We start from the raw sequence: 25,837 nt of genomic DNA, 5'->3' as shown, positions 1-25,837 counted from the left end.
ATGTACCTATGGAGCAACTTCAGGCTAGGTCCACCTAGCTCGTAGTGGGGAGCCTATATACGGAAGCCCTAGAAAGGGTCGGTAGTGAGCGTGCCAGTCTCCTAATTGCGAGGACACGGGAAAACTACATAAGTGCTAAAACTTATTTGTGAAGTGTTATCATTCTTATGTAGATATACAGGGTAGCCAAAAAATAAGTGCATTTCTGTTGCCCGGGAGGTTTTGGGATTATACTGAACAACTTTTACTATGGGACCAACCCCGAAATCGCGAAATAAAATTAGGGTGTTTCATACATTTTGGCTGGTCCATTTTCTATGGGAGGGTTATTTTTTATAATCCCTAAACCTCCCTGGCAACGGGAGGTTAAGGAATTGTGACATGTTGTGAAAAGGGATGGGGAGTGCCGCATACCTACTTTGTGATTGTGACATCAGTTAATTTTATTGACCTTAATTAACTTAAAACAATATCGCTTAATTGGCATTGTGTAATCATAATAATATTATTTGGCCGAGTAACAATAGTAACTTTAACTTCAATTCCAAAGAAACTGATCTCCAAAATATCGCACGTTCGCAACTAAATCTGATACCGGTACAATTTTTAATTGATAGAAAACAAAGTGTAGGTAGTCACAACGAGTTGCAATATAAAAATCTTAAGTCGTCTAGTCAAACGAAATTAAACTCTATGACTATGTATAAAGGTGTATAATAGACGCATCAATTATTTGTGTTCTAGTGTACTATCGATAAAAATACAAAATTATAAAAGCAGTTCTGTCAAATGAAATTAGACTCTATAGTAATGTAAGAAAGGCTATAGTAGATGAATGAATAAATTGTGGGTCTGGTAGTAGATGTTACATAACGCACGATGTTCTAGTTCTCACGATACATCACTAGATCTAGTGATGGGATGAATTCTAATGTATTACGGGTTAGGTGAAAATTACTTATGAGGAATAATCTTGCTTGGTCTGGTCTATGCGCTATACATGGGACTTATGGCATGGTTTATTTTTTATTTGTTTATATTGGATATATCTGTATAAAAAACACAATTTAAATAAATTAATTCATGAATAACTTACACTTTCTGTGTAAAATTGTCCTATAATATTTATTTACTTCACAGCATTGCGTTAGCTCTATTATATGGTATGTTATAAAATTAATCATAAAATTATTAAATATTCTCAAAAAATATATTAAAGACACAAAAACGCAAACCAATTTTATTTAAAACTTGTACAGAAAAAATCTATAACATTTAGTTACATTAAAAAGTAAAAAAAAATATAAAAAGTGTGACTGTTTCCGCCCGGGATCGAACCGGGGGCCTTGTGCGTGTGAAGCACACGTGATAACCGCTACACTACGGAAACTTGAGAGATGAAAGCGAAATTACAGTTCAATTGCCTTTGAGATTATTTTGTACATCGTTATCTTATCGTCTATCGATAATGGCAAAGAGAATAGATCGTATAGAGGGCTATTGCTAAAGTAAATTTTGTAGTCACGGTACATTTACTGCCGTCTATCGAAACACGATTAAAACATAAGATAAATTGAAAATGTATAAATTAATGAAAATATGTTTACGGATAAATGATTTTTAATTTTTATTCTTCCATACTGACCCATGTTCTTTTACTGATATGTGTTAAAATTGTTAAATATCAAACGGTGTCGTCAACGCCATCTAGCCGAGAATAGGCCAAAGGTGTGTGCGCCATCTATTCGAGAATGACTTTATCTTGATTTCCGAGGCACGTTTTTTTCTTAGACTTTATTTATCTTTTACGGAGTTATATATATCTCTGAAAATGGCAATGAGAATTTGATAACGTGAAGTGAATTAGTATAAAAATAGTACCTAAATAGGCCAATATTTTCGATATTGTTTTCTATAAAATGAACGTCATGTATCTAATCTTGTAAACCTTGATAACTTGATAAGTTTCCTTCGGCACATCAGTAAGTTTGCATTTACCATTAAATACAGTTTACACAAAAATCGTTAAAAAACGTTTGGCAAGAATATTTAGGATCCTAGGTAGGGTTATGGGATTATAGGTCTAATACCTACTATACACAATATTATGAATTTAGTAAGGGATCGGGTCTGGGGCACTAACTATTTGTGTTAGTTTCAATTTAGTTATTTTATAATGTTAAATTTAGATCTGTTGAAATTTTAGTTATTTGTTTGTGTAACTATTTTGTGACTTGACAATTTGATTGAGCAAAGAAATAGAGTTTGATACTTGTTCATTATGATTAAATCATAAAAACCATTTAAGAAGGGACTCATTTAGTATATATAAACATGTCAAAAACTGTGAAAGTGGAAGATCTACCGGAAGACACTAATGCTCGGCTATTGCAATTATTCAAAGGTAAAACTCCCTAAGATACAATACAACGAGAATCGGCACTGATTGCATCTGTTGCTAATATTATTTTTATAATGTCAGAAATCTATCTTATTGCTATGAATTAATTTCAAACGTAAAATTAGACTTGCCGCACAAAATAAAATTAGATTTATAGATTTTGTAGCTCTTTAGGTATATCTTTTTTTAGTGGACAGTGAAATTGGACAGATGGAATACCACCCTTAGAAGCATTGGGTAGGCACAGTTGCCATCAGATTTATCGGAGCGGCCAAGGTGCTCACCAACATCTGAACACGCCTCTACTGCCAAGTGTTCAAATATTTTCGATGGCGATTGTAGTAACTATACCTCGTTTTTTTTAGCATTAGAAAAAAGGTAAACAATCTTGATGTGTCTTTTAATTGAAAAACACATTTTAAAAATAATTTACGGCAAATATGTAATAATTATGGATCTAATACGATCATTTATATTCTTCTGCTTTCATAAGTAATAGTTATTGGTTTTTAAAAAGCGTTTTTCAATTAAAAGCCATGTCAAGATCGCTTACCTTCTTGCAAGTTCTTTCTAATGCTAAAAAAACGAACTATAGATAAAATGGTCCCTAGATTGCATAGTGTGTGTATTTAATTTCCAGGCAAACCTAACGGATTTCGTCGATTTGGAGAGGACGGAGTTGTGCTTCCGAAGAGTTATGAAGACCATGCTGATGCCGTCCGAGCCATGGAAGTCAGGCCTGATGACGTGTGGCTCGTCACATACCCGAGATCTGGTAAACATTTACCCCCTTATTCATAAGTTAAGGTTTTATTCCCGAACTTTTTTTACCCATAGGTACCTAAGTATTAAGTATATGTTTATTTTTACCCCCCTCACTAATTTTAGCAAGATGAATTCTGCCTGGGCACACCAAATTGTGAGCTTTTATTGCAAAGTTAAAAAAAAAAAGTTGAAAACAGACCTTATTGTGCCTTTCACTGACAAAATTGGCTTGCAATATTCCCATTCCCATAAAGTAATGCATGCCAATGATTCATTCCTATGTATAAATGCATAATCTATGCAATTCTAACATTCCTATTTCACTACAGCCATGAGAACGCTGCGTTCGGCGAATTAAGCGACAGCGTACCACGGGAAATAATTTATTAGATACAGATTTATGTGGTTGATAATATATATATTGCTTAATAACCTTAATTTGATTTTAAGCTTGTATCTTGGTTTTGATTAAAATAACTCAGCGCAGAGGTCAAAACCTAAATATGTACTACCAAACCCTACGTTAATAACTTGCCGTCCATTTTTTGTCAGGCGCATTTAGCATTTCAGTTAAGTTTTTGGCCTGTACTTAGTGAGCTATAGAGTCAAGCATTGGTTTAATCAATACACACTTTCGTTGTAAATATTATTATATTAATACATACTTTCCTGCAGGCACAACGATGACCTGCGAGATATTGTGGCTGATGATGAATAATCTGGATTACGAAAAGGCAGCAAAAACACACATGTTTCACCGACGTCATTTTCTGGAGTAAGTCCAATATAAGTCTATTGTTTATTGTTTATTGTCATTTATTGCATACATGTACATTGATGCATAGAAATACATGATGTTAAATACAATGTTAGGAAGCGTACATGTTACCCTGTGAGGGTGTTACAATATGATTGTAGCTGTCTTACATTTACTTAAACACTTAATTTTTACTTAATTCTCTAATATCTTAATTTAATTACATTTATAATAGTTTATTCGAATAAAATACATTTATGTCCTTACATCGAAAAAAGTAGGTTTAGTCGTATCCAATGTCGCTTATCAACTGTCTTATAGTCGCTTATTAAAGAATCCTAGCTAGACGTAAGGCTGCCTTTCCATTGAGGCAGAGATGAGAGGAGACGTGCGGTCAATCAACCAATCCTCCTCTTCAAATACTCAATTAGTAGGTACTCAATACTCAATATCTTTATTGCGAATAAGGAATAGTCCATGCAGTAGTGGATACACAGTATCAAACCAATTAAAACTTCTAAAAAAAGTGATTTTAAAACATGTCAAAAATATAGAAAATAAATAGCACATCATATTTACAATCGATGATGTCATTTCGATTAGAATAATAATTAAAATAATTATACAAAGATTAATCAATGATCCTCAGCGTAAAGCCAAGCTATATAACTAGGAGGCTTTAACCCTGCCGCACTCTTGTTTATATTGTTACAGATTTTTCACGTTTCTCCATGAGCAAACTCAAGACTTGGACACATATCCATCTCTCCACGACTTTCCCATAGGTTACCGTCTCGCTGCCTCTGCCCCCTCCCCCCGACTAGTCGTCACCCACCTCCCCCTATCTCTCCTTCCACCCAAGGTCCTGGATGTGGCGAGGGTAATGTTCGTGGCCCGGGACCCGAGGGATGTGGCTGTGTCATGGTATCATTTGCTGAGGATGTACAAGTGTTTCGATTTCGTGGGGGATTTTAAGGAGTTCTGGAAACTTTTTATGGAAGATTCGAGTAAGTTTATGCTTGGATTATTAATTTACCGAACTTTTTATTTTTCTACGATCGATAGATATAGGTAATCTGGCAAGCCAGCTTTATCAGTAGAAGAAGGCGGCAAGATAAGAATGCAATGCAGGCGCGAAGGATTAACCTACTTCTAGATACCGTAATCCTATCTTTTGAATGAATTTTTGAGTATTTTTATGGAGACCATAGAAATAGCGTAAGTTAAATGACAGGTCTGTGGATTTAACACAAGTTCTAGATTTTCTATTTTATTTCCAGTTTTGTTCACACCATTCTTCCCGAGATTAAAGGAGACTTGGGAGCTGCGCAACCATCCGAAAATGCTGTTTTTGTTTTACGAAGACATGATAAAGGTAATACGACGAACTATATTATTATAACCCTATGCATTAAAGTAAACCCTTTTGTCGATTTTTCATTTAGCCCAGAATATCAATTATAAAATCACAAGTTACCTGTTTTACTGATTGGCTGTTCTTTGATCAATGTGCTAGCTATAAATAATCGAACCGATGATAGCCGTTATGAGTGATGATCGAGTTCTAAAACTGTAACTTTATAAAATCTTTAAGTATGGAAAAACATCAAGCTAAGAGAAACAGATTATTAAGCACCTCTCTTTCTTCAGGACAAACCCGGCACCTTAAAGAAGATATCCTCTTTCTGCGGCAAGCAGTACTCTCAAGAGCAGCTCCTGGCACTTGCTGATCATCTGTCTATAGACGTGTTCAGGCAAAACCAGTCGGTTCAGTCTGTGCTGGAAACCATTCCAGGGATGAAGAATGAAGGCGGAGAGGGGTTCATTAGGAAAGGTAGGGTTTGGTGTTCATCAGGAAATACATTTACGTGGAGGGCGTAAATAAGGTGTGAATTGACAGAGATTTAGGGTACATCGCCAATTATTAGCCAGTTTTCAATTACTGGCCACCTATACTAAAATGAATTCTGTGTATAGGTGAATAGAACTCATTTTTGTAAAGCCCCCTCCAGACTATGCGCGTGAATCGCGGGCGAAGCCGCGAACGCAAGTGTGGCGTCGATTTCGCAGATTGTTCACGCCTTCGCGCCTTGTTCTCCGTTTTTTGTCGGTATTTCGGCCCGCGTCAAAGGAGACGCGAAGCGCGAACTTGCAAGACTCCACATTACACAATATTTTGGCTCCTCTGTGGCAAGATAAATATGAATTATATTATGATTATATTATATAAAGCAGCTATATTTTACGGTTTTACAATAAAACAAAATGGAAAAACAGCTAAATCACGTATGATGCCATAGATAACTAACAGTTAAACTCGATCAGCTGATGCTTTTCCGCCATATTGCCGCGAACCAAACTGCGAAATCGCCGTGAAGTGTGCGAGTGTGGAGTCTTACGTCAACTTCGCCATATGTTCGCTCCGCGACGTCGCGCCGCGATTCACGCACATAGTCTGGAGGGGGCTTAAGAGGCGGCCAGTTATTGAACGAGTGGGTTGTGGATAAATTTCAGTTACTGACCATTTTCCTTATACTGAAAATGAGTTTTATTTATCTGTAAATAGAATTCATTTTTGGAATAGGTGGCCAGTAATTGAAAACTGGCTAATAATTGGATTTTCGTACCTTATATACTAAAATGAACTTTGTTCACCTATAAATAGAAATCAAATTAAGTGGCCAGTAATTGGGGGGTGGCTAGTAATTGGCGATGTACCCTATATAGCATGGCATAGACTGTGCAAGGGTTACTTTTAAACATCCAAATTTTATGAAATTATGACGTTCAAATAACACTTTCACTGTCTGGGTTATCTTATCAAAATCGCTGTACGGCCACACAACATAGCAGATCCACCCAATGCACACGGTCCCTGGACTTGTATATAAATTACCTATATCAAACAAAACTTAATCTTAAATCCGTAACAGACTACCGCGCCACACGACCTTGGTGCGGTACGATAGTCTGTTACGGCTGTTTTCAAAGTTTTTTGTAAGATCCCCAATTTTTTAAAGGTAAATCAGGTGGTTGGCGAGATTACTTCGACGAAGAAATGCGGCTGCAGGCTGAAACGTGGATCCAGAGCAATCTAGCTGGAACGGACATAACTTTTGCGTTCTAATTTATTTTATTTTAAACCCATCTTATTATTATGAAATTAACGATGGTAGACTAATGAAAGTATTATAATCTATTTTCATTTAATTATGTTTCACTTGATTTAGTTGCTTCATGTTGCGTTGAATGGAACGCAAACATTCAAGAAGTGTATTTTTCTTCTCAAAATGTTATAAAATAAAAATAGCATTTAGCATTTTACCTAAGATTATAATATGAAAATAAAGAATGTTAACAAATTTATTATCAAGAATAAGTATTGTACAGAAATTGGGGCTTTTATTTTACCTATCCATTCCATACCTCCAAGAGCCAAAAGAAGACTAAAAAAAATTTATCACCTATTTTATTAATTCGCTGATAATAAACTTGAAAGAAGAGTAATTAAAATAAAATAAAAAGTGTTTTTTGACACAAAAAATAATCGCAAGCTAAAAACGCGGGCTAAAACAGAGACTGTGTTTTAGTCGGAAAAATACACCTTCTGTCAAACCGGCAAAACAAAACGCAGCTTGGCCGTCATCTTTCTTTCCTCTTGACATTTTGTTCAAGAAGAACGTATACCATTTCGGCTTAACACGTTTCGTGTCTTTACGACTTAAAAGTAAGTGTTTTTATCAAAATAATTGTGAATATAATAATTATAGTGAGTGTTCTAATGGTGGAAATTGTTATTTGTAGAAATATATTGAAATTGCGTTGGATGAATTAGGATTGTTCATGTGTGCGGCAAGTGAATCATGTACTTGGTGAACCAAATCCACGTTTTATTTGTTTAATATCAGTTCACATATATTTATTTAATTTAATTATGTTTATTTAAACGCAACTTTCACGGAATTACACATAGAAAATTCAATATTGACATAACCTCCAAATTTCTCATCTCATTTTTTATTCAGTACCTACATGGTCCGTTGAAGAAAATGTGGAAGTTACCTTACTTACAATTTCAAACAAGAAACCTAAGAAGGAAATACCTACCACTTCGTTAGACAGATATTCGTCTTTAAGTTTTGTCTTTACTAGTGCAGCAATTATTCAGGTTTCTAATTTAGTTTATAACATCTTGGTAGACAGTTTAATGAGTGTAGTAATACTAGTAATCCGTAATATAGTTTCCTTTATAATGGTAGCCCGTGTTTTACCCGTGAGAGAAACACCACATGGTATTGTTTGATATTGGCAGGATTCTTGCATGTGCTTATTTTCTCTATTAAAATTATGATAGTTATTTAGTTTTTGGCAACGTTTCATATACCATGACAAAGGAAATAATTTTACTTTGTACATTGTACATTACATTGCTAAAATATTTGTTCTCAAAGTATATTTACATAATGCACCACCCTAAACTCTTGATAGACTTTTTACAACCAATTTCTCTTTTTAGAACAACATTTATGGCAAGAAATAGATGCTTAACCTAATAAATCCCATGGTCCTATGTCCTAACCGTAGCGATAAATACTTCAATGTAATTTAAACCATTTTAAATTGCAACAAAATTGTATTTTTTGTTATATTTGATTTTATAACAAAAGATATTCAATCATATTTCCTTCACTATTAATTTCAAATTCAACTGGCATTTTTTTGTATGGTGTTTCTGGGCAGGATAAAATAACCTGTAAAGATTCTTTTTGCACCTAGAGCTACAGTTGTAAACCAATGCTTATTATCTTCATGTATAACTTCCAGAATGCGTTACGTGGCCGCGTATTTACTCGCCGAGCTGGGCGGCAAGGCCAACCCGGCAGCGTCGGACCTGGAGAAGATCCTGAGCTCCGTAGGCATTGAGGCTGACGCCGAGAAGCTGAAGAAGGTCATCGCCGAGCTCGCTGGCAAGAGCATCGAGGAGCTGATCGCTGCTGGTGAGTTTATATTTGCTAGTGATGTGTTGTGGTTGTTATAACTGGCAGTACTGGCTCTACTATCTACAATATTGTAACAAGTTGGCTTAGTTCAATAATTAACAGCTCTGTAATAAATGCCAAAAAACTTATATTTACCTAGCTCTCTTCACTAACATACAAGGAAACGGAGGCTCTGCTAGTAAAATTAGTTTAACAAGTATTTTAGTTATTATTAGAAGCTTGCACTACATACCCAAATTATTTTGTATTTCTCCTTTTATATATTATGTAGCTAAAGGCATGGCACAATATGGTAAACTGGTCTTCCGCGATACAGGCCTGGCCTAGTGCGGAGACCTCTGCAATTTCTGTATATGCACTGCTATGCGCATTACTATTAATACCTACTATACCTAGTAACTGTCATCATTATCATAACTTATGAGCTTTGCTCTTGTCGGTAGAGTAATCGCCAACCATTTCTTTCTTGTGCCACTCCTTTAAATTCCTCATACGAAAAGACAGAGAAGGGAGACCTAGAATTACTTATCTCGGCCAAATAAAAAATAATGTGTCATGAGGAAATTAAAAGACTAGCAACCAACATTAAAGACTCAGATTTTGTCATTATAAGCAGTTTCTACTGTATTTAATGGATTATAATGCGTATAAAGAACTTAAAATACATCCTGACATTTTGGACCCCTTGCAGTATTTTTAGTTTATGGGTGCTCTTCAAAAAAAGCAAAAGCAAGCCAGATTGGTGGATTGCTTGACCATTGTCAACTAGAATGCTGTCTCAATATGATGATCGAATCCTATACCATCTTTCGACTGAAGAATTTTGATGTTCACACCGTTACTGAAGTTGCTGTTTCCTCCCTGCATCTGGACCCCTTTTCTTCTCCAATACTTAAGCTTCTCTTATGTGTCAGGCCGCGAGAAGCTGTCGTCGATGCCGTCGGGCGCCGCCGCGCCGGCCGCCGCCGCCGCCGCCGCCGCGCCTGCGGCCGCCGCAGCCGAGAAGAAGGGTGAGTTTTACCATTTTGATTGTTATTAAACGTTAATTTGGTCATGTTTTTCTGGTAGTTTAAACTCTGGACTCTGGTTTATGAACTACACACAGCGTGCTCTCAATGCACTAACATTAAAAAATGTATGAGTCCATGTTTGGATTGAACTGTACCAAAAATTTAAGTATACATACATTCATTTGTCTGGTCTGTTATTATATTATGATTATCTAGCTATTAAAATAAACAAATTAAATAGTACCATGCAAGTCCTGGTTAATGAGATGGGACTTATTTTTTTAGAGGGCTATCTGAATCAATACAACAAAATTAATGTGTTGCTTAAACACTGTAAAACAAAATATATTTATCCTAAAATGTAAACCTACCAAATTAAATCTGAGTTCACTAATCTAGAATATGACTAGTTAAATTCATTCCAGCCAGATTCAAGATTATTTTTTAAAATTTCATAAAATGCCAAGATATGACTATAAAAATTAACTAAATGATGATTTCAACCTAACACCATCTTTCGACTGAAGAACATTGCTGTTATTCTCAAACTGATGCCACTACTCTACTACTATTTGTCTACAAGTCTTGTATCCCTCTCTAACCTATGTGTTTCACCTTGCAGAAGAGAAGGAGACCAAGAAGGAGGAATCCGAATCAGAAGATGAGGACATGGGCTTCGGTCTCTTTGACTAAATGCATTTTGCAGGTGAGCTGAAGTTTTTTTTTCGTTTTATTTTATTTTGACATATAGCCTAGAAAACCTAGACGAGTAACATCTAAAATTTGGATCTGAAATATCCAATAACCCTAAGAATTGGCACCAGCATTGGTTTTTACATCCGACCTTGCCACCCCAGGTTAAAATGTGCCCGTGTTGTGGTTAGGGGCATGGCACACTACGCCCGATTCGTACGTCGCTCTTCGGAGGTACGTGCGTATCGGACGCAGTGTGCCATGCCCCTTAGTTGTTTCTTCATGATGTTTGCATACAGATAGCACCGGAAAGCGACTAGCAAGCAAGTTCTGAGAAATTAATTTTTATCATCAAGCTCAACCCTGGTTCGGAACCCAGAACCTACATACTTAACCGTGTTATATCTTTGAAATAATTTATAAAAAATAGACATCTTAGGTCTTAAATTTCCTTTGTCAAACAGACATGTGAACTTAAAAACTCTTGATCTTTTAAAAATATTCTTAATTGCTCTATATTTATGGACCATAATTGTCAGACCACAATTATCGAGACTTGTATATTATAGAAAATGTAAAAAACGTTTTATTGATAAGAGGTTAAGGTTGTTTTTTGTTTGTTTGCAGATGCGGCACGCGCGGTCGTTATTCCAAGTATGGTGTAAGCGTAACTTGACTGCGAGTATGTTTCTATGAAATATATCTTGCAAAACACCTCTTTCTTTTATTTTGAACTTTTCCGTGTTACCTGTATTAGCGTTGAAAATGTCGGAAAAAATCAAATGATTAAGCCATAAGCCGCGCGTGGCGCTGTCGCCACCTAGCGGCCATATCTGTGCTGATCGTAACACACGCGTTTTGTTAGTGTGAGAGTCTTCTGTACCTAGTACTATTATTTATTCTGTGGCGGGGTAGTCTGTTACGGCTAAAACAAAGATTGATCAGTAAATAACTTCATTTATTTATAAAATATCACAGCACACATAATAATTGCAAAAAATAGTACAAAAAGGGGGCAAATGCTAACTTTCCAAACAACCTAAATTAATATGAAAGCTTTCGAAAGTTACTAGGATTTAGACCAAGAAAATTCTGCAGCGAATTTGATAGCCCACGTAGTGCAAGTTTTATTTTAAACGTCAGATTTCTATAAAATTATGACGTATAAAATAACACTTGCACTGCGTGCGTTCAAATTTCTATAAAATTATGACGTATAAATAACATTTGCACTGCGTGGCTATCAAAATCGCTGCAGTCTTTTTTTGGTCTAACTAGTATGTAGTCGACGTCATAGATGTTTACTATTTCACCTTATTAGTGCAAAAGTGTAAACATATCTTTGACGTCCACTACCATTGCCCAGAAAAGGCGTAATATGTAGAACAATTTTGTACCTACTTAAGACCACCATACTATGTAACCATATTACTGCGAATAAACCATTTGTATTTGTATTTGCATACTGTTAACTGTCCATTGTACTAGAGTTGGACCAAATCCAACTCTGCATGGACTCTGCAAGCGATTGTGTTGCTCACAATCAGTACCATTTCGACGTCAAAAATTATTTAATAGTTATTTGTTTCACTCGGGGGCAAAGTTGTTGTTTAACCGCTCGTGCTAATATTGATACCCGAGCAAGCGAAAGATTCCAAAATTGAACCACGAGCTTAGCGAGTGGTTCGAAAAATGGAATCTTGAGCGTAGCGAGGGTTTCAAAGCACGAGGGTTAAACAAAATTTGCCCCCGAGTGAAACACAAAATTTTTCACCACACCAACCTGAAGCAAATATTAAATGTACAATATTAAACAAAATCAAACCTAATCAAATCCAAATGAATGTTATTAAATATTTATCATCCAAAATCATCATTTAAAAGTCATTTCTACCAGCAAACATAAGAAACCAACTCAAAATTTGCATTTGATTACTTTGTCTCACATGTGAATAAAATGCAACTTTGCTATCAGTTTTTGAAGTGCAAAGTAAGCCTTTCCGAGCTGGTGTGGTGAAAATAAAATTGCGTTTCTTCAAATTCAGGCTATTGCCGGCTGGTGTCACATTTTTGCGGACCAATAAGCCCGCTCCACACTCGCAAGAGAAATTCAACTTATTTAAATTCGAAGAAGCCTTACGATTAGTCGATTCGATACGACGTCGAAGACTAGTCGATGTCGAGTTTCTTGAAGGACCCCTCGATGCCCCCGAAGATGTCGCTGATGGTTTTAGGGCGGCCGGGGCGGAGCGCCTCTACAACTCTCCTTTTGTTCCTCTGCTCGAAGAAGTCTTTGTTTAGTCTCAGGCGCTCTTGTAGGTTCGCTGAAAGAGATGTCAAATATGCATAAAATTTTGATTGATAGTAACTAAAAAGAAACATTTTTAGGGTAACTTTCGTACACGAAAAGTTGGGGTGATTTGTTTTCGCTTCAACCCTAAATTAAGGGTGTCGCTGATAGGGCTTTAAAAATAAATGGAAGTCTGGGAAAGCCATTTTTTTTGCCCTGGCCAACCTTTACAGTGACGAAAGGAGCAACCACGGAAACCTACAATAAGCATGGCCCGACAGTGCTCTTGGCCAAATAAACTTACCACTAGCCTTCATCACAGATATATAATCCCCGCCCGCTTCCTCAGGCAGCCCCTCTACCGGGATATACTTCTCCAGGGTCCCGGAACCAGTCTGATGTACGAACAGCACGTCCATGAGGGTCTTCTTCATGAAGGGCTTGATGAGCATCAGGACTCGGTCCATGAAGACCGGAGCGTTCATGAAGTGGATCCCGGTCACGCGGACTAACATGGCTTCCTGGGGACAGGCAACATGTTTGGTGAACAGAGGGCCAACCGCGAAAACAGAAATTCGCAAATTGCCGGGATCTTTCTCTTTAAACGGTTCACAATGTCGCTGGCACAAGTGTGAACGAGATGAAAGAACGATGAGACACGCCAAATCCCGAAAAGTATGAAGGAAAATCAAATATATTTCCATTTTTAGGGTTCCGTACCCAAAGGGTAAAACGGGAACCTACTAAGACTGCTGTCCGTCCGTCTGTCACCAGGCTGTATCTCACGAACCGTGATAGCTAGACAGTTGAAATTTCCATTTCTGTTGCCGCTATAACAACAAATACTAAAAACAGAATAAAATAAAGATTTAAATGGGGCTCCCATACAACAAACGTGATTTTTGACCAAAGTTAAGCAACATCGGGAGTGGTCAGTACTTGGATGGGTGACCGTTTTTTTTTTGCTTATTATTTTTTTTTTTTGCATTGTGGTACGGAACCCTTCGTGCGCGAGTCCGACTCGCACTTGTTTGTACCAAACGACTATTCATAGTTACCAAAGATTGAAAAAAAAAATCGAGTGTATGCGTTATATTCATTCCCGCCTCAACAACCGAACTGGACTAAAGGAACTAAAAGACCAAACTAGTTCGTTTGACCGATTGACCGTACCTATGTTTTTGCTGCTAATTTGAAAAGTTGTGGAGCTACTCGTACATACCCACATAAGACATGCATACATAGATATACTTACCCATTTATAGACCATAATATTTGCATACCTGATATCGTACCTTTTGCATCTCTTAGTTATGCTTATTAAGTTATTACTTATTAAACATTTAGATAAGCGATGACTTACATAGCAGGTTATATTGTACCTATTTACATTGTTATGGAATATGAAATCTTACGCTTGCTCGGGGCTCAAATCTGCGCTCGCAGTAAAAATAAACTTTACCCACTGGCCACATGCCCTGCAAGAGTGTTAGTGAGTGCTCACCTGAAGATAATACATGAACTGCTGCACACTATACAGGTCCGGCTTGGCCAGGTCCTGCAGTCTGAAGGTCCTCATGACGAAGATCTGAAGCAGGATACGTGCCCTGCAAGAGTGCTAGTAAGTGCCCACCTGAAGATAATACATGAACTGCTGCACAGTATGCAGGTCCATCTTGGCCAGGTGCTGCAGACTGAAGGTCCTCATGTCGAAGACGATCTGCAGCCCGGGCCACGTGCCCTGCTCCGCTTGTGTCAGCTCTAACAACATCAGCGCCACTCTGAAACCGTGGAATACCTTCATAAGGTATTTTTTTATGATACACATATGATGGTAAGCAATTACCGTTACCAATGGACACCTGCAACACCAGAGGGGTTGCAAGTGTGTTGCCAGCCTTTAGGATGGGAGTGAGCTAAGGAGTAAGTTTTGTTGAAGGTTAAAGGTCTTATCGATCCGCAGGCTGCAGTTTAGCCGTGTGAGGCAAGAAGTTTCAGGACGAACGCACAGTCGAGTAGGTACTGCCAATCATCTGAGCGGTGTACTCGTAGATGGAAATGTCGCATAGAGCAAGGGATGTACCCACAATGCCCACAGTGGCAAGAATAAACGTATTTAAGCATCCGCTTTAACCCCACATGCTGGACAAAAAAAACCGCCTCTTTCGGTTCATTGTTTTGCTGTCGTGCATGAGCAAAACAAAAGAGCTACTTGCCAAGGAGTCAAGCCGAGTAATGTAGATTGAAACAAAAGACGATCGTGATAATAATGAGATATTTATGGTATTCAAGTGGGAATCATACCTAAGTCCATCGATGAAGACGTACTTCCTGGCATCTGGATCAATAATGCTGCAGTAGGTGATCGCCGAGCCGTCGTGAGCACGAGCTTTCAACGGCAACACCACGCTGGAATACAGACAGACCCATGAGAGGAAACTATTTCCGTCGATTCCCAGATAACTCTTAGAGCCACTTGCACCATTCGACTAACCCGGGGTTAACCCGCTAAACATTGAGTTACTATGGTTACCAATACAATTTGACGCTGGGTTAACGGTTTAACCGCTTAACCCCGGGTTAGTGGGGTGGTGCAAGTGGCCCTTACCCTACTTGCACCATCCCAATAACCAGGGGTTAACCCTTTAAACCGTTAACCCAGTGTCAAATTGTACTGATAACCATGGTAACTCCCATGTTTAACCGGTTAACCCCGGGTTAGAGGGATAGTGCAAGTGGCGCTAGGAATTAAGGATGGCTCTCGCTAGAACCGAACGAAGGCAAGAGGCGTCCGAGACTTCGTTTTCTATGACAGGAGACTGGTGATCACGTGCTTTCTATAGAAAACGAAGTGTCGGATGCCTCGGCCCGGACCCGTACCGTTCTAACGGGATTCATCCTTTATTCAATCAATCTTCCTTGTCGTGTCCGGCAATGGTGACTCCATCGCAGTTCTTATCCAGAATGTGAAATGCTCTTATGTGGCTCGCAAACCCAAACGTTGTTTTGATGATGCGGACACATCAGGGTCACACGGTGCGCAGTGGACACTTTTAATATAGATAACCTTAGAATAAGCAATTTTAGCATGTATTTGTATGTATTTATACGTGAAAAGCAATAGTATTCGCTTGTATATCATTATGCAATCCGGCCCAGGTATTCCTGCTGAATACAGCACAATTATGAGACTGTAACAGTAACAGATATTTTTGGACGCGGACTCTCTATTTATCTCTAGCTGGAAATATATTCCAGGGCGGCAGACACTTGTGGCGCGTTATTTCATACCATCATGTCATGGAATGTATGGGGCCCAATACATTCCACGACTCTTCTCACCCCGAACTTACGCGCCCTCAAATAACTTACGCGGCAGAAAGAGAGGCGAAGATCTTTTCGTTTACCAACAGGTCCTTGAACAAGTTCTCAAAGAGGGCCTTGAGAGTGAAGTGCAGGTCTAAGACCTGCTTGGAGACCTCGGCGCTGCGATGGCAGCAGTGGTATACGAGCACCAGTTCTAGGTCTGCGAAAGGGAAATGGCTTCAGGAACTGTTCTGTAGAGCTCTAAAGAATTGGTCTCGAATTGGTGTGGTGTCACGTAACTTACGAAAACAAATGGGTAGGTTAACTGTAGATGGACTGTTTGAGGGATGATACCACTAAGAAGGAAGTAAATTAGGGTGATGTAATTATAAGGATCGATGCTGGAGAGGAATAGTCGAGTCACAAACATCTTAACACGCCAATGTTCCAAAAATGGCTGGCTGGCCAGCTAGGCCCGCAGTTTTTGGCTACATCCTCAGGAGTGACTCCGGTCTTGACGTACGTATTCTTACCACTAGCGAAGGGATGTTGGTCTGTTGAAGGATCTGGTTTGTACCTGTAATGAGATCTCCTGGCAGGTGAGGCTGAGTGCCCAGCCAAGCCCGCAGCTGCGCTACATCCTCAGGAGTGACTCCCGTCTTCTTAGCGTACTCTTCCTCTATAGGAAGCTGCTTCACTACCACCGGCGAAGACATGTTGCTGCTAAGATCTGCTGCTGCTATTATCTGCTATCTGTTGAAATACTCGTAGTCAGGTTAGTTATTTCACTGTCAGGTTAGGTTTTTACTGTCCTCCGATTCTTTGTTCAATTTTTTAAACGTTTATCTACAGAGGCTAACTAATCCAAACTTTACTACTACCGTAAAATCAGGTAACTTTAGTCCACAACTCGGAGTAATTAACAATGGAGCCGCCATTAACAGGCGTTCCCCTCTGTCGAAAATAGGCGGCCAATGGTCAACCACATGTCAACCATATGTATGGACTGACGTTTATCTGACATGACGTACCTATACATTTGATGTGCCCCTCCCCCGCAAAAAACGGCAGACTATTTTGTACCGAAAATTTTAGACATGGCGTCTCCATTGTTAATTACTCCGAGGTCCACAACTTACAACTATGGCCCTAATTCAAGGTGCAGTAAAAACTATTAAGTAAGCATTTTTCAAATTATGTTGAGTACCTATACCTACTTAAAGGGCCCATTGATTAACAGTCCGCCGGACGGTATCGGCCTGTCAGTTAGAACAAAATTTTGACAGTTTCAAAGAACTGACAGGCCGATACCGTCCGGTGGACTGTTAATCAGTGGGCCCCTTTAAGGACTATAGTTACCTGATTTTTTTTTGCCCGTGCCCGTGCACGAGGCGCGCGAATGATAATGATATTATTGAGATCATTTTCATGTCAAATGTACGTTCGAATGAATACTGAAGAAACTTTGTTTAAATCTATTTATGTTTAATTAAATGAATTTCTCGTATTTAACATTGCAATTTTAATATTTAATGTAGGTACTTACTATGTTCGATTTTAGGTAATAAAATACTCGTACGTCTCATCAGCATAATAATGATATGTGCCGGATACAGTATAAGTACTTACCTTAATATTATCGTGATTTTATCATTTAATTATGCGGAAACTCGATATTTTTCCGCTGTAATTATTTTGACCTTCTGACTAGTATCTGGTGATTTGCGGGCGAGTTAAAAGCCAGACGAACGCGCAGCGAGCGCGCGAGTGCGCATCGATTTCGCTGCCTACTAGAATAGAATACCATTTATTTCAGTATAAGTACAGCTTGGCAAAAAAGAGTAGACATTAAAAAGTGGCAACACTGTAGTGTCGTCCCTTTCAAATCAACATGTATAAGAGAACGGGACGACGCTACAGTGTTGCCACTTTTTAATTTCTACTCTTTTTTGCCAGGCTGTACACAGTTATACAATACATACACAGAAGGAAAGAGAAGAATGACTTATAACTAACTTGTGCACTGTAACTACACTGAAAAAGGTGAACACTCAGGATAATGCCGGGTCCTACTGGAGTAGTACCTGACGCTGGTCTTCCGTGAACACCTTCTTAGATAGGTACCTACTGGAATTGATTGAAAATTCGTTGCGTGCTCGCGGCGAGATAGTTACGCGCTCGCGGCAAACTCACTGCGCACTCGCTTCAACTCGCGCGCAGTTCGCCAGTGTGAAAACCTCCTTACGGTGCATTGGGGTTATTTCGTTATATTTATAGGCGAATTGAGTCATGAACACATTGTGTTCATGACTCGGTTTTTTTTTCATGATTAGGTATTATTTTTATAAAACATATTTATACATATAGTTAAGTAATTCCTATTTAATTATTTTGACCGCTAGATTTTGACCTTGCTTTTACATAAAATAACAACCTGAGTTGTTTAAATGTCCTTACCGATATATCACTATACTTATACCTAAAGCTTGTTAAACAAAAAAAAAAGATGAATTTTACCTGAAATTATATTAGATTTATGCATTTTAGACAAGGTCGGTCTTTGTTTTCTAGTGTCTAGTCAGAATTTTGATCCCTTGAGGACAAAATGCAAAGAAAGTATTAAGTACCTACCTATATAATGTAAAAAAAAATAGTTTTGACTAGCTATTTTTCTAGAATCTGTCAAGGTGACCTTATGTTATGTCCCATAATAATTAATTACCTTATTGTAGTACCTATCGACTTATAAATAATACGTATTGCAAATTGCAAGGGAAAATAGTTATTTGTACAACAAGAAATCAAAGTTTGATATTTCTTCGAGTGCTTATTTTGAGTCCCGTGCAAGCGAAAGATTCTATAATAATCTCTATCTAATCTAATTTAGAATCTTGAGCGTAGTAATTAAGGGATTCAAAAGCGCACGAGATGTAAATAACTTTGATCTCGTGTAGTACACAAAATTTTTCACCCTAAGCAGTGAGAACATACCTAGAGGGACAGAGATAATAGAACCCATCTATATCGAACTTGTATTAGACCCCGCCTGTTGAAATGACATTTGACTATAAAGGTCACTTGAATGCCATTTTGTCTCACTCAGTGAGCAAAATGCGATTTTGCTCACTCATTTTGTCCCACTCAGTGAGCAAAATGCGATTTTGCTCACTGAGTGAGACAAAATGACTCAGTGAGCAAAATCGCATTTTGCTCACTGTTTTTAAGAAGCAAAGTACCCTTGTTCGAGCTGCTGAGGTGAAAACTAATTTTTCACCACACCAGCTCGGAAAGGCTTACTTTGCACTTCGAAAACGAATAGCAAAGTTGCATTTTATCCACATGTGAGGCAAAGTAATCAAATGCAAATTTTGAGTTGTTTTCTTATATTTGCTGGTAGAATTGACTTTTAAATGATGATTTTGGATGATAAATATTTAATAACATTCATTTTGATTTGATTTGGGTTTGATTTTGTTTGATATTTTACATTTAATATTTCCTTCGGGTTGGTGTGGTGAAAAATTTTGTGTTTCACTCGGGGGCAAATTTTATTTAACCTTCGTGCTTTGAAACCCTCGCTACGCTCAAGATTCCATTTTTCGAACCACTCGCTACGCTCGTGGTTCAATTTTGGAATCTTTCGCTTGCTCGGGTATCAATATTAGCACGAGCGGTTAAACAACAACTTTGCCCCCTTGTAAAACAAATAACTATTGTCTATCGAATACATAGTATCAACATTATTTCGTTTGATTCTTTTTCTTTGTTAAAGTTGTCAAGCAACTTATGATGACTTCTGGCGTTATTTATATATTATTATACCTACTCTTTGATATTTATTTATATAAGCGCTTGTCAAGTGTGACAAGCATTTGACAATCGTTTGTCCTTATCTATCATTTTGACAAATTAATGTCAAATGTCACATTTGACATAAGTCAACTTTGCTAGAAAGGAACAAAATTTAATAGAGGTTTGGTAAGTTTCATGAATACGTGGGTTAGTCCGCATCACAGACAAAACATCCTCCACACTGAGCATAGTCGCGCTAGGTACCCTCTCTGCCACGCATAGAGTAATTTTACTCCATGTTCGAGTCGAAAGTGTCTTTGTGTGACGTCCGTGTCTTTGAACGGACCAATCACGGCACGAGACTTCGCTCACCCCGTCCCGCGCACCCCCGCATTTTTGGCATCATCGGTTGCATGAAATAATTGCTCTAAACTCGGTCTAGGACTCTAGAGGATTCCTAGTCTATGGTCCGCATAGAAATTGTTGAATAATTTGAGCCCCATTTTCACCCCACTCACCCCAGGGGTCGAATTTGAATAAATCCTGTTTTGGTGGAGCCTTACACGCGTATTCGCGAAACGAGATAATCACAAGATCTAGAAACGATATAGAGATCAACTAGATTTACATTAGATATCGACTAGATGTGACTTGGATATATATCTAAGTCATAACTTGTCGAAATCGTTCAAGAGGACCTCCAGAATCGCGGAAACGTCAAATTTGACATATCTATCTTGTCGAAATCGTCCAAGAGGACCTCCAGAATCGCGCAAACGTCAAATTTGACATATCTATCTTACAAATATCTTTAAATTATCCATATCGTAACTTGTTGAGGTCTAATAGAGATCTATGTAATACATTTTCAGAATCGAGCCGTTACAATCTCTACATTGTTGGAAAAATATGTTTTTCAAATTCCCGTAGGTAATCCGTTTGTTTCCAATAAAGTTTTAAGTGATAATGTATTGTTTGTCATATTATCGTTAGTCATAAAACTGAAACCGTTAACTTTTCAGGATTTTCGTAAGGTTATTCTATAGATAGGTTAGGTTAGGTTTGTTTTATGGCAATCCTAAAAAGTTATGCGTTTCTGAGAAAAAAACAATTATGTCTAACGAAAATTCGAACAAACTGCCGTATTCGAACTTCAAGATATTCACAAGAGACGACACGTACTAGATCCATTCTAGATACGTTATAGTTTAGATAGTTATCACTAGTTCTCTTTTGCAGCGCAATTCGGGCAACCAATTTCACTTTTACTTTAGATAGAGTAAGATATCTGTTAGATGTGAATTGGATCTCTAATAGTCATATCCTGTGGAAATCGTTCAAGAGTATCTCCAGAATCGCGCAAATGTCAAATTTGACAGGTTAGATCTTAAACATATCGTTATCGTATCTTGGTGATGTTTAAAAGATGTCTAATGTCTATTTTAAAATCCGAATCGGGCCCAAACAATACATTAAGTATGACTTAAAACTACGAGTATATGGGAAACAATAGAGACCCTCCGTAGGTACTGGATTTATCCCGTATAGTTAGACTGCCGTGTGTTGTGTTTCAGTATTTAAGTAAGCAACATAACTACGTATTTATATATAGGTATAATTAATAGCTAACCTAACCTATTTAAATGATCAATAAAACTAAGTACCTACTTACCTAAATACTTAATAAACCTGGACTATTTATACTTTTTATGTGATAAGATTTTAATACGACAGTATATAAGTCTAAGTAGTAGATTATTTAGTTTGTTCTGTGAAGTAGCTTTTTTTATAATGATTTTTATAAAATGTAGGTATATTTATATTAATTAGGTATTTTATGTTACTTTTTTTTTGCAACACACTAGGTTGTGTGTTACTCCGAACTAGCTTCGGGTAAATAGTACAGTCATTATAGATTTTGACCCGTGAATAATTAGTTCTTGGATTTTTTTTTCGTAGGTCCCTCGGGGGGGTCACTGGGAGTGTTAATTCAAAAAGTAGGCTGAATCAGGCTCCTGCGTATATTCGAAAAATGGTGTTTTTCCAAAAAAACGGTTTTTCTTCAATAACTCGGCCATTTTTGATTTTACAGTAAAACCGTAAGGACAAAAACTGTAGGAAATTTGATTCTCTACAAGTTAGTCCAGTCATTATATCCAAAAAACCGACCCTTCCCGTGAATAATCAGTTCTTGGATTTTTTTTCGTACGTCCCTCGGGGGAATGACTGGGAGTGTAAATTCAAAAAGTAGACTGAATCAGGGTCCTGTGTATATTCGAAAAACGGTTTTTCTTGAGTAACTCGGTCATTTTTGATTTTACAGTAAAACCGTGAGGACAAAAATTTTAGAAAATTTGATTCTCTACAAGTTTGTTTCCCTTCGTTTATGCCGTAAAGCGTGGAACATAGGAGATAATGATAATATTTTGAATTTGTCGCGTTTTTCAGGTTTAATTTCTAAAATATCGATTTTGGGGGAAAAAAGGTGGGAACCAAAATTGTTCAGAATTTGATTCTCTACAAGTTTAGTCCTCTTCATTTATGTCGTAAAGTTGAAAATAAACGAGATGTTGAAAATATTTTGAATTTGTCGCTTTTTTCAAATTTTATTTCCAAACTATCGATCCTAGAAGAAAAATTGTGAGGACCAAACTTGTAGAGAATCAAATTTGCTAAAATTTTTGTCCTCACGGTTTTACTGTAAAATCAAAAATGACCGAGTTATTCAAGAAAAACCGTTTTTCAAATATACACAGGACCCTGATTCAGTCTACTTTTTGAATTTACACTCCCAGTGATTCCCCCGAGGGACGTACGAAAAAAAAATCCAAGAACTGATTATTCACGGGAAGGGACGGTTTTTTGGATATAATGACTGGACTAACTTGTAGAGAATCAAATTTCCTACAATTTTTGTCCTTACGGTTTTACTGTAAAATCAAAAATGGCCGAGTTAATAAAGAAAAACCGTTTTTTTTGGAAAAAAACCATTTTTCGAATATACGCAGGAGCCTGATTCAGCCTACTTTTTGAATTTACACTCCCAGTGACTCCCCTGAGGGACCTACGAAAAAAAAATCCAAGAACTAATTATTCACGGGTAGGGTCGATTTTTTGGATATAATGACTGTACTAAAACGCAAGGCCGGTGGACAATATCTGCGGTACAAGGACGTCTTGAAACGCCACCTGTCGGCCACCGGCATATCGTGTGAGTCGTGGGAGGAGCTTGCAACTCGGAGATCGGACTGGCGAACTGCGGTCAACACTGGTCTCTACGACTTCGAAAGTGCACGCCTCGAAGATCTTGACGCTAAACGCCAGCTTCGAAAATCTCGGCCCAAGCCCTCCTACACATACACTTACGACTCAAATGGCGAGCTTTACTGCATGTCTTGCGGCCGGAAGTTTAAGACAAAACTCGGTTTCGCAAGTCACGTTCGAGCCCATGCACGTCAGGCTTTACTGAATACCTGATACTGATTTGTCCGGGTGTCGCCGTCGACGGATACGTCTGGGAGGACATCATCATCATCAGGTTACACTATTTATTGTTAGAGTTCTATATTTAGCTCCGAAGTATCTATTTACGAGTATGTAAATATGAATACGAGAATAAACGTGTCTTATCGTTTTTTATTGGCTTTGTTGTTGACCTTAGTTTTTCCACTATGAGAAGTACCCATTCAGTTTTTATGTTTATATATATAGAAGGCAAACCAGCAGACGAATTGCTTGATGGTACTTAAGCCAGGTAATAGTGGACACCTGCTATACCAGAGGGGTCACAAGTGCGTAAATTAAAATAATACTTAATATCGCTTTGCCAATCCACGATACAAATCGCATTATTTTTCTTTCGGAACGATTATTTCGTAAAATATTTACATAATCAAAAATTTTTAAAGCACCCTTTTTTGAAAAACCTATCCAATGACACCCCATAGGATTAAATTGAAAAAATAATCATCCCCACTTTACCCTTTTTTAAACGGTTTTTATAGTTATATATTATCTGCGGACGGGCAGACAAACACGGCGAACCTATAAGGGTTTTTAGGCACCTAGTTCACTATGTACCTACTTCTAAATATTTAGAGTCCCTCTATTTGAATTTTATTTTATTAAGATTTCTGATTTTTATTTTTCTTACTCAGGGGCTATTAATTAGATTTATTTGCGATATACTAGTATGTACTCAAAACAAATCTATAGGAAAACAAAGCCTCGGACGGACAGACAGACAGACGGATATGGTGAAGTTTTAAAAATTTACTTAGTGTGTACCTACCTTTAATGCTCCTCACGAAAACTTCGCACACTTGAATATTTATGTATTAAACCGTCCACTCTGCGTGAAGGCTAGTTTGTACTGAGGAACAATTGTAAGCATAATAAAATTATGGTATATTTGTATTATGGACGTGCGGCATTTAGATATAAAGAAGTTGTTATTGATTTGATATTATAATAATATTATTCTCATTGCATCCAGGGCCGTCTTTAACTATGCTTGGGCCCTTGGGCATATACGAAAACGGTCCTTTTGGAAAGTAAAGAAGCGAATTAAACTAACATTTTTCTACTATAATCTTCTATTTACGTATTATGGGTAATCATTAATCAATCCTTCTGGCTTCGGGGCCCCTGAGGATTGGGGCCCTGGGCACGGGCCCCGTGTGTGCCCTTATGGTAAAGACGGTACTGACAAATAGCAACTCGCTTTGCCACGAGCGCGATGCTAAGCAGCTGCACTTTTTACCCGAGCCTCGTAACTCTAGTAAAGCCCCACATTCACACTCCTACCGTGTAGGCCGCCTCGTAGTCCGCCTCGTTGGGTAAGATTGTGTATGGGGGTTGCGGACTACGAGCCGTCCTACCGTTTAGCCGTTTGTAGGACGGCTCGTAGTGCGCAACCCCCATACACAATCCTACCCAACGAGGCGGACTACAAGGTAGGAGTGTGAATGCGGGGCTTTAGGCTCAGGCGGTTATCACATTGCTCCGCACTTCGGAGCGGCGCCCCGTGCTACGGTTTTTAACTTTGTACTGAATTTTCATTTATATGCCGAAAACACATGGTATTAACACATTGGCTCCACCTCTCCGTGCGAAGATGCGAATCACACGACGGCTCGCGCTGTCGGACGGAAATGCGGTGCGGGCCACAAGGTCGCGACCTTTGTGACCCTATAGTTAGGACCAGACTGGCCGGTCGTTCCGGTCCTACATATAATCAATTTTAAATAGCAAAGAGAATAGATAGTATAGAGGGCTATTGCCAAAGTAAATTTTGTAGTCACGGTACATTACTGCCATCTATCGCCATACGATTAAAGCTTAAAATAAAATTGAAAATGTATAAATTAATCAAAATATGTTTACGGATAAATGATTTTTAATTTTTATTGTTCCATACTGACCCATGTTCTTTCACTGATATGTGTTAAAATTGTTAAATATCAAACGGTGTCGTCAACGCCATCTAGCCGAGAATAGGCCACACTTTTAAGGTGTGTGCGCCATCTATTCGAGAATGACTTTTACTTGATTTCCGAGGCACGTTTTTTTCTTAGACTTTATTTATCTCTTTATATATCTCTGCAAATAGTATTTCATTTGTTTTGTTTCGTTCAATTTTCAAACAAAGCAAAATCATCTCTTTCCTACATCAAAGATTTAAACACTGGGAAAATTTGGATTTTTAACCGACTTCCAAATCTCAAAGAAGGAGGTTATCAATTCGGTTGTATGTTTTTTCTTATTACTTCTTGTATGGCTGGGGGCCCTATGTTGCTAGAAGCGTGTTTAGAAATTTAAAAC

At 37.9% G+C, this 25,837-nt stretch overlaps 3 protein-coding genes and 1 non-coding gene across 6 annotated transcripts; 2 read left to right on the top strand and 2 right to left on the bottom strand.

The window, feature by feature from the left end:
- Positions 1 to 1,317: 1,317 nt before the first annotated feature.
- On the bottom strand, positions 1,318 to 1,390 carry Trnav-cac (transfer RNA valine (anticodon CAC)). The gene has a single exon. It is a non-coding gene; the product is annotated as a tRNA-Val (tRNA).
- Positions 1,391 to 3,035: 1,645 nt separating this feature from the next.
- LOC134674841 (sulfotransferase 1C3-like) lies at positions 3,036 to 7,050 on the top strand. Its single transcript, XM_063532995.1, has 6 exons — positions 3,036 to 3,176; positions 3,842 to 3,941; positions 4,638 to 4,930; positions 5,204 to 5,298; positions 5,574 to 5,757; positions 6,944 to 7,050. The coding sequence occupies exons 1-6, from the start codon at positions 3,128 to 3,130 to the stop codon at positions 7,048 to 7,050; spliced, it is 828 nt and encodes a 275-aa protein (XP_063389065.1). The 5' UTR covers positions 3,036 to 3,127.
- A 472-nt stretch (positions 7,051 to 7,522) lies between these two features.
- Positions 7,523 to 11,340, top strand: LOC134674384 (large ribosomal subunit protein P2). Of its 2 annotated transcripts, none has more exons than XM_063532453.1 (5): positions 7,523 to 7,650; positions 8,748 to 8,920; positions 9,838 to 9,933; positions 10,559 to 10,639; positions 11,254 to 11,340. In XM_063532453.1, exons 2-4 carry the CDS (start codon positions 8,749 to 8,751, stop codon positions 10,624 to 10,626), a joined length of 336 nt encoding a protein of 111 aa, XP_063388523.1. In that variant the 5' UTR covers positions 7,523 to 7,650; position 8,748; the 3' UTR covers positions 10,627 to 10,639; positions 11,254 to 11,340. The 2 variants fall into 2 exon arrangements, with proteins under 2 accessions (XP_063388523.1, XP_063388522.1); XM_063532452.1 differs by having other exon boundaries at positions 10,556 to 10,639.
- Positions 11,341 to 11,569: 229 nt separating this feature from the next.
- Positions 11,570 to 24,371, bottom strand: LOC134674365 (clavesin-1-like). Of its 2 annotated transcripts, none has more exons than XM_063532421.1 (7): positions 24,306 to 24,371; positions 16,800 to 16,975; positions 16,289 to 16,442; positions 15,221 to 15,325; positions 14,550 to 14,697; positions 13,221 to 13,437; positions 11,570 to 12,950 (listed from the first exon to the last, which is right to left on the bottom strand). In XM_063532421.1, the coding sequence occupies exons 2-7, from the start codon at positions 16,936 to 16,938 to the stop codon at positions 12,796 to 12,798; spliced, it is 918 nt and encodes a 305-aa protein (XP_063388491.1). In that variant the 5' UTR covers positions 16,939 to 16,975; positions 24,306 to 24,371; the 3' UTR covers positions 11,570 to 12,795. The 2 variants fall into 2 exon arrangements, with proteins under 2 accessions (XP_063388491.1, XP_063388493.1); XM_063532423.1 differs by having other exon boundaries at positions 16,800 to 16,942; positions 24,302 to 24,319.
- Positions 24,372 to 25,837: the final 1,466 nt, after the last annotated feature.

Source organism: Cydia fagiglandana, chromosome 20, assembly GCF_963556715.1.
Source record: "Cydia fagiglandana chromosome 20, ilCydFagi1.1, whole genome shotgun sequence".
In the NCBI taxonomy this organism is placed as follows: domain Eukaryota; kingdom Metazoa; phylum Arthropoda; class Insecta; order Lepidoptera; family Tortricidae; genus Cydia; species Cydia fagiglandana.
Note: the sequence above shows the minus strand (reverse complement) of the source record. Positions and strands in the feature narration are given on the sequence as shown.

Excerpts from the sequence above, each read along its gene's own strand:
- LOC134674841 (XM_063532995.1), top strand. The coding sequence starts at position 3,128 with ATGGAAGTCAGGCCTGATGACGTGTGGCTCGTCACATACCCGAGATCT. Across the intron at positions 3,942-4,637 it reads CACCGACGTCATTTTCTGGA|ATTTTTCACGTTTCTCCATG; the intron begins GTAAGTCCAATA and ends ATATTGTTACAG. Across the intron at positions 4,931-5,203 it reads ACTTTTTATGGAAGATTCGA|TTTTGTTCACACCATTCTTC; the intron begins GTAAGTTTATGC and ends TTTTATTTCCAG.
- LOC134674384 (XM_063532452.1), top strand. The coding sequence starts at position 8,749 with ATGCGTTACGTGGCCGCGTATTTACTCGCCGAGCTGGGCGGCAAGGCC. Across the intron at positions 8,921-9,837 it reads CGAGGAGCTGATCGCTGCTG|GCCGCGAGAAGCTGTCGTCG; the intron begins GTGAGTTTATAT and ends CTTATGTGTCAG. Across the intron at positions 9,934-10,555 it reads CGCCGCAGCCGAGAAGAAGG|AAGAGAAGGAGACCAAGAAG; the intron begins GTGAGTTTTACC and ends TTCACCTTGCAG.
- LOC134674365 (XM_063532421.1), bottom strand. The coding sequence starts at position 16,938 with ATGTCTTCGCCGGTGGTAGTGAAGCAGCTTCCTATAGAGGAAGAGTAC. Across the intron at positions 16,443-16,799 it reads GCCAGGAGATCTCATTACAG|ACCTAGAACTGGTGCTCGTA; the intron begins GTACAAACCAGA and ends TCCCTTTCGCAG. Across the intron at positions 12,951-13,220 it reads ATCTGTGATGAAGGCTAGTG|CGAACCTACAAGAGCGCCTG; the intron begins GTAAGTTTATTT and ends CATCTCTTTCAG.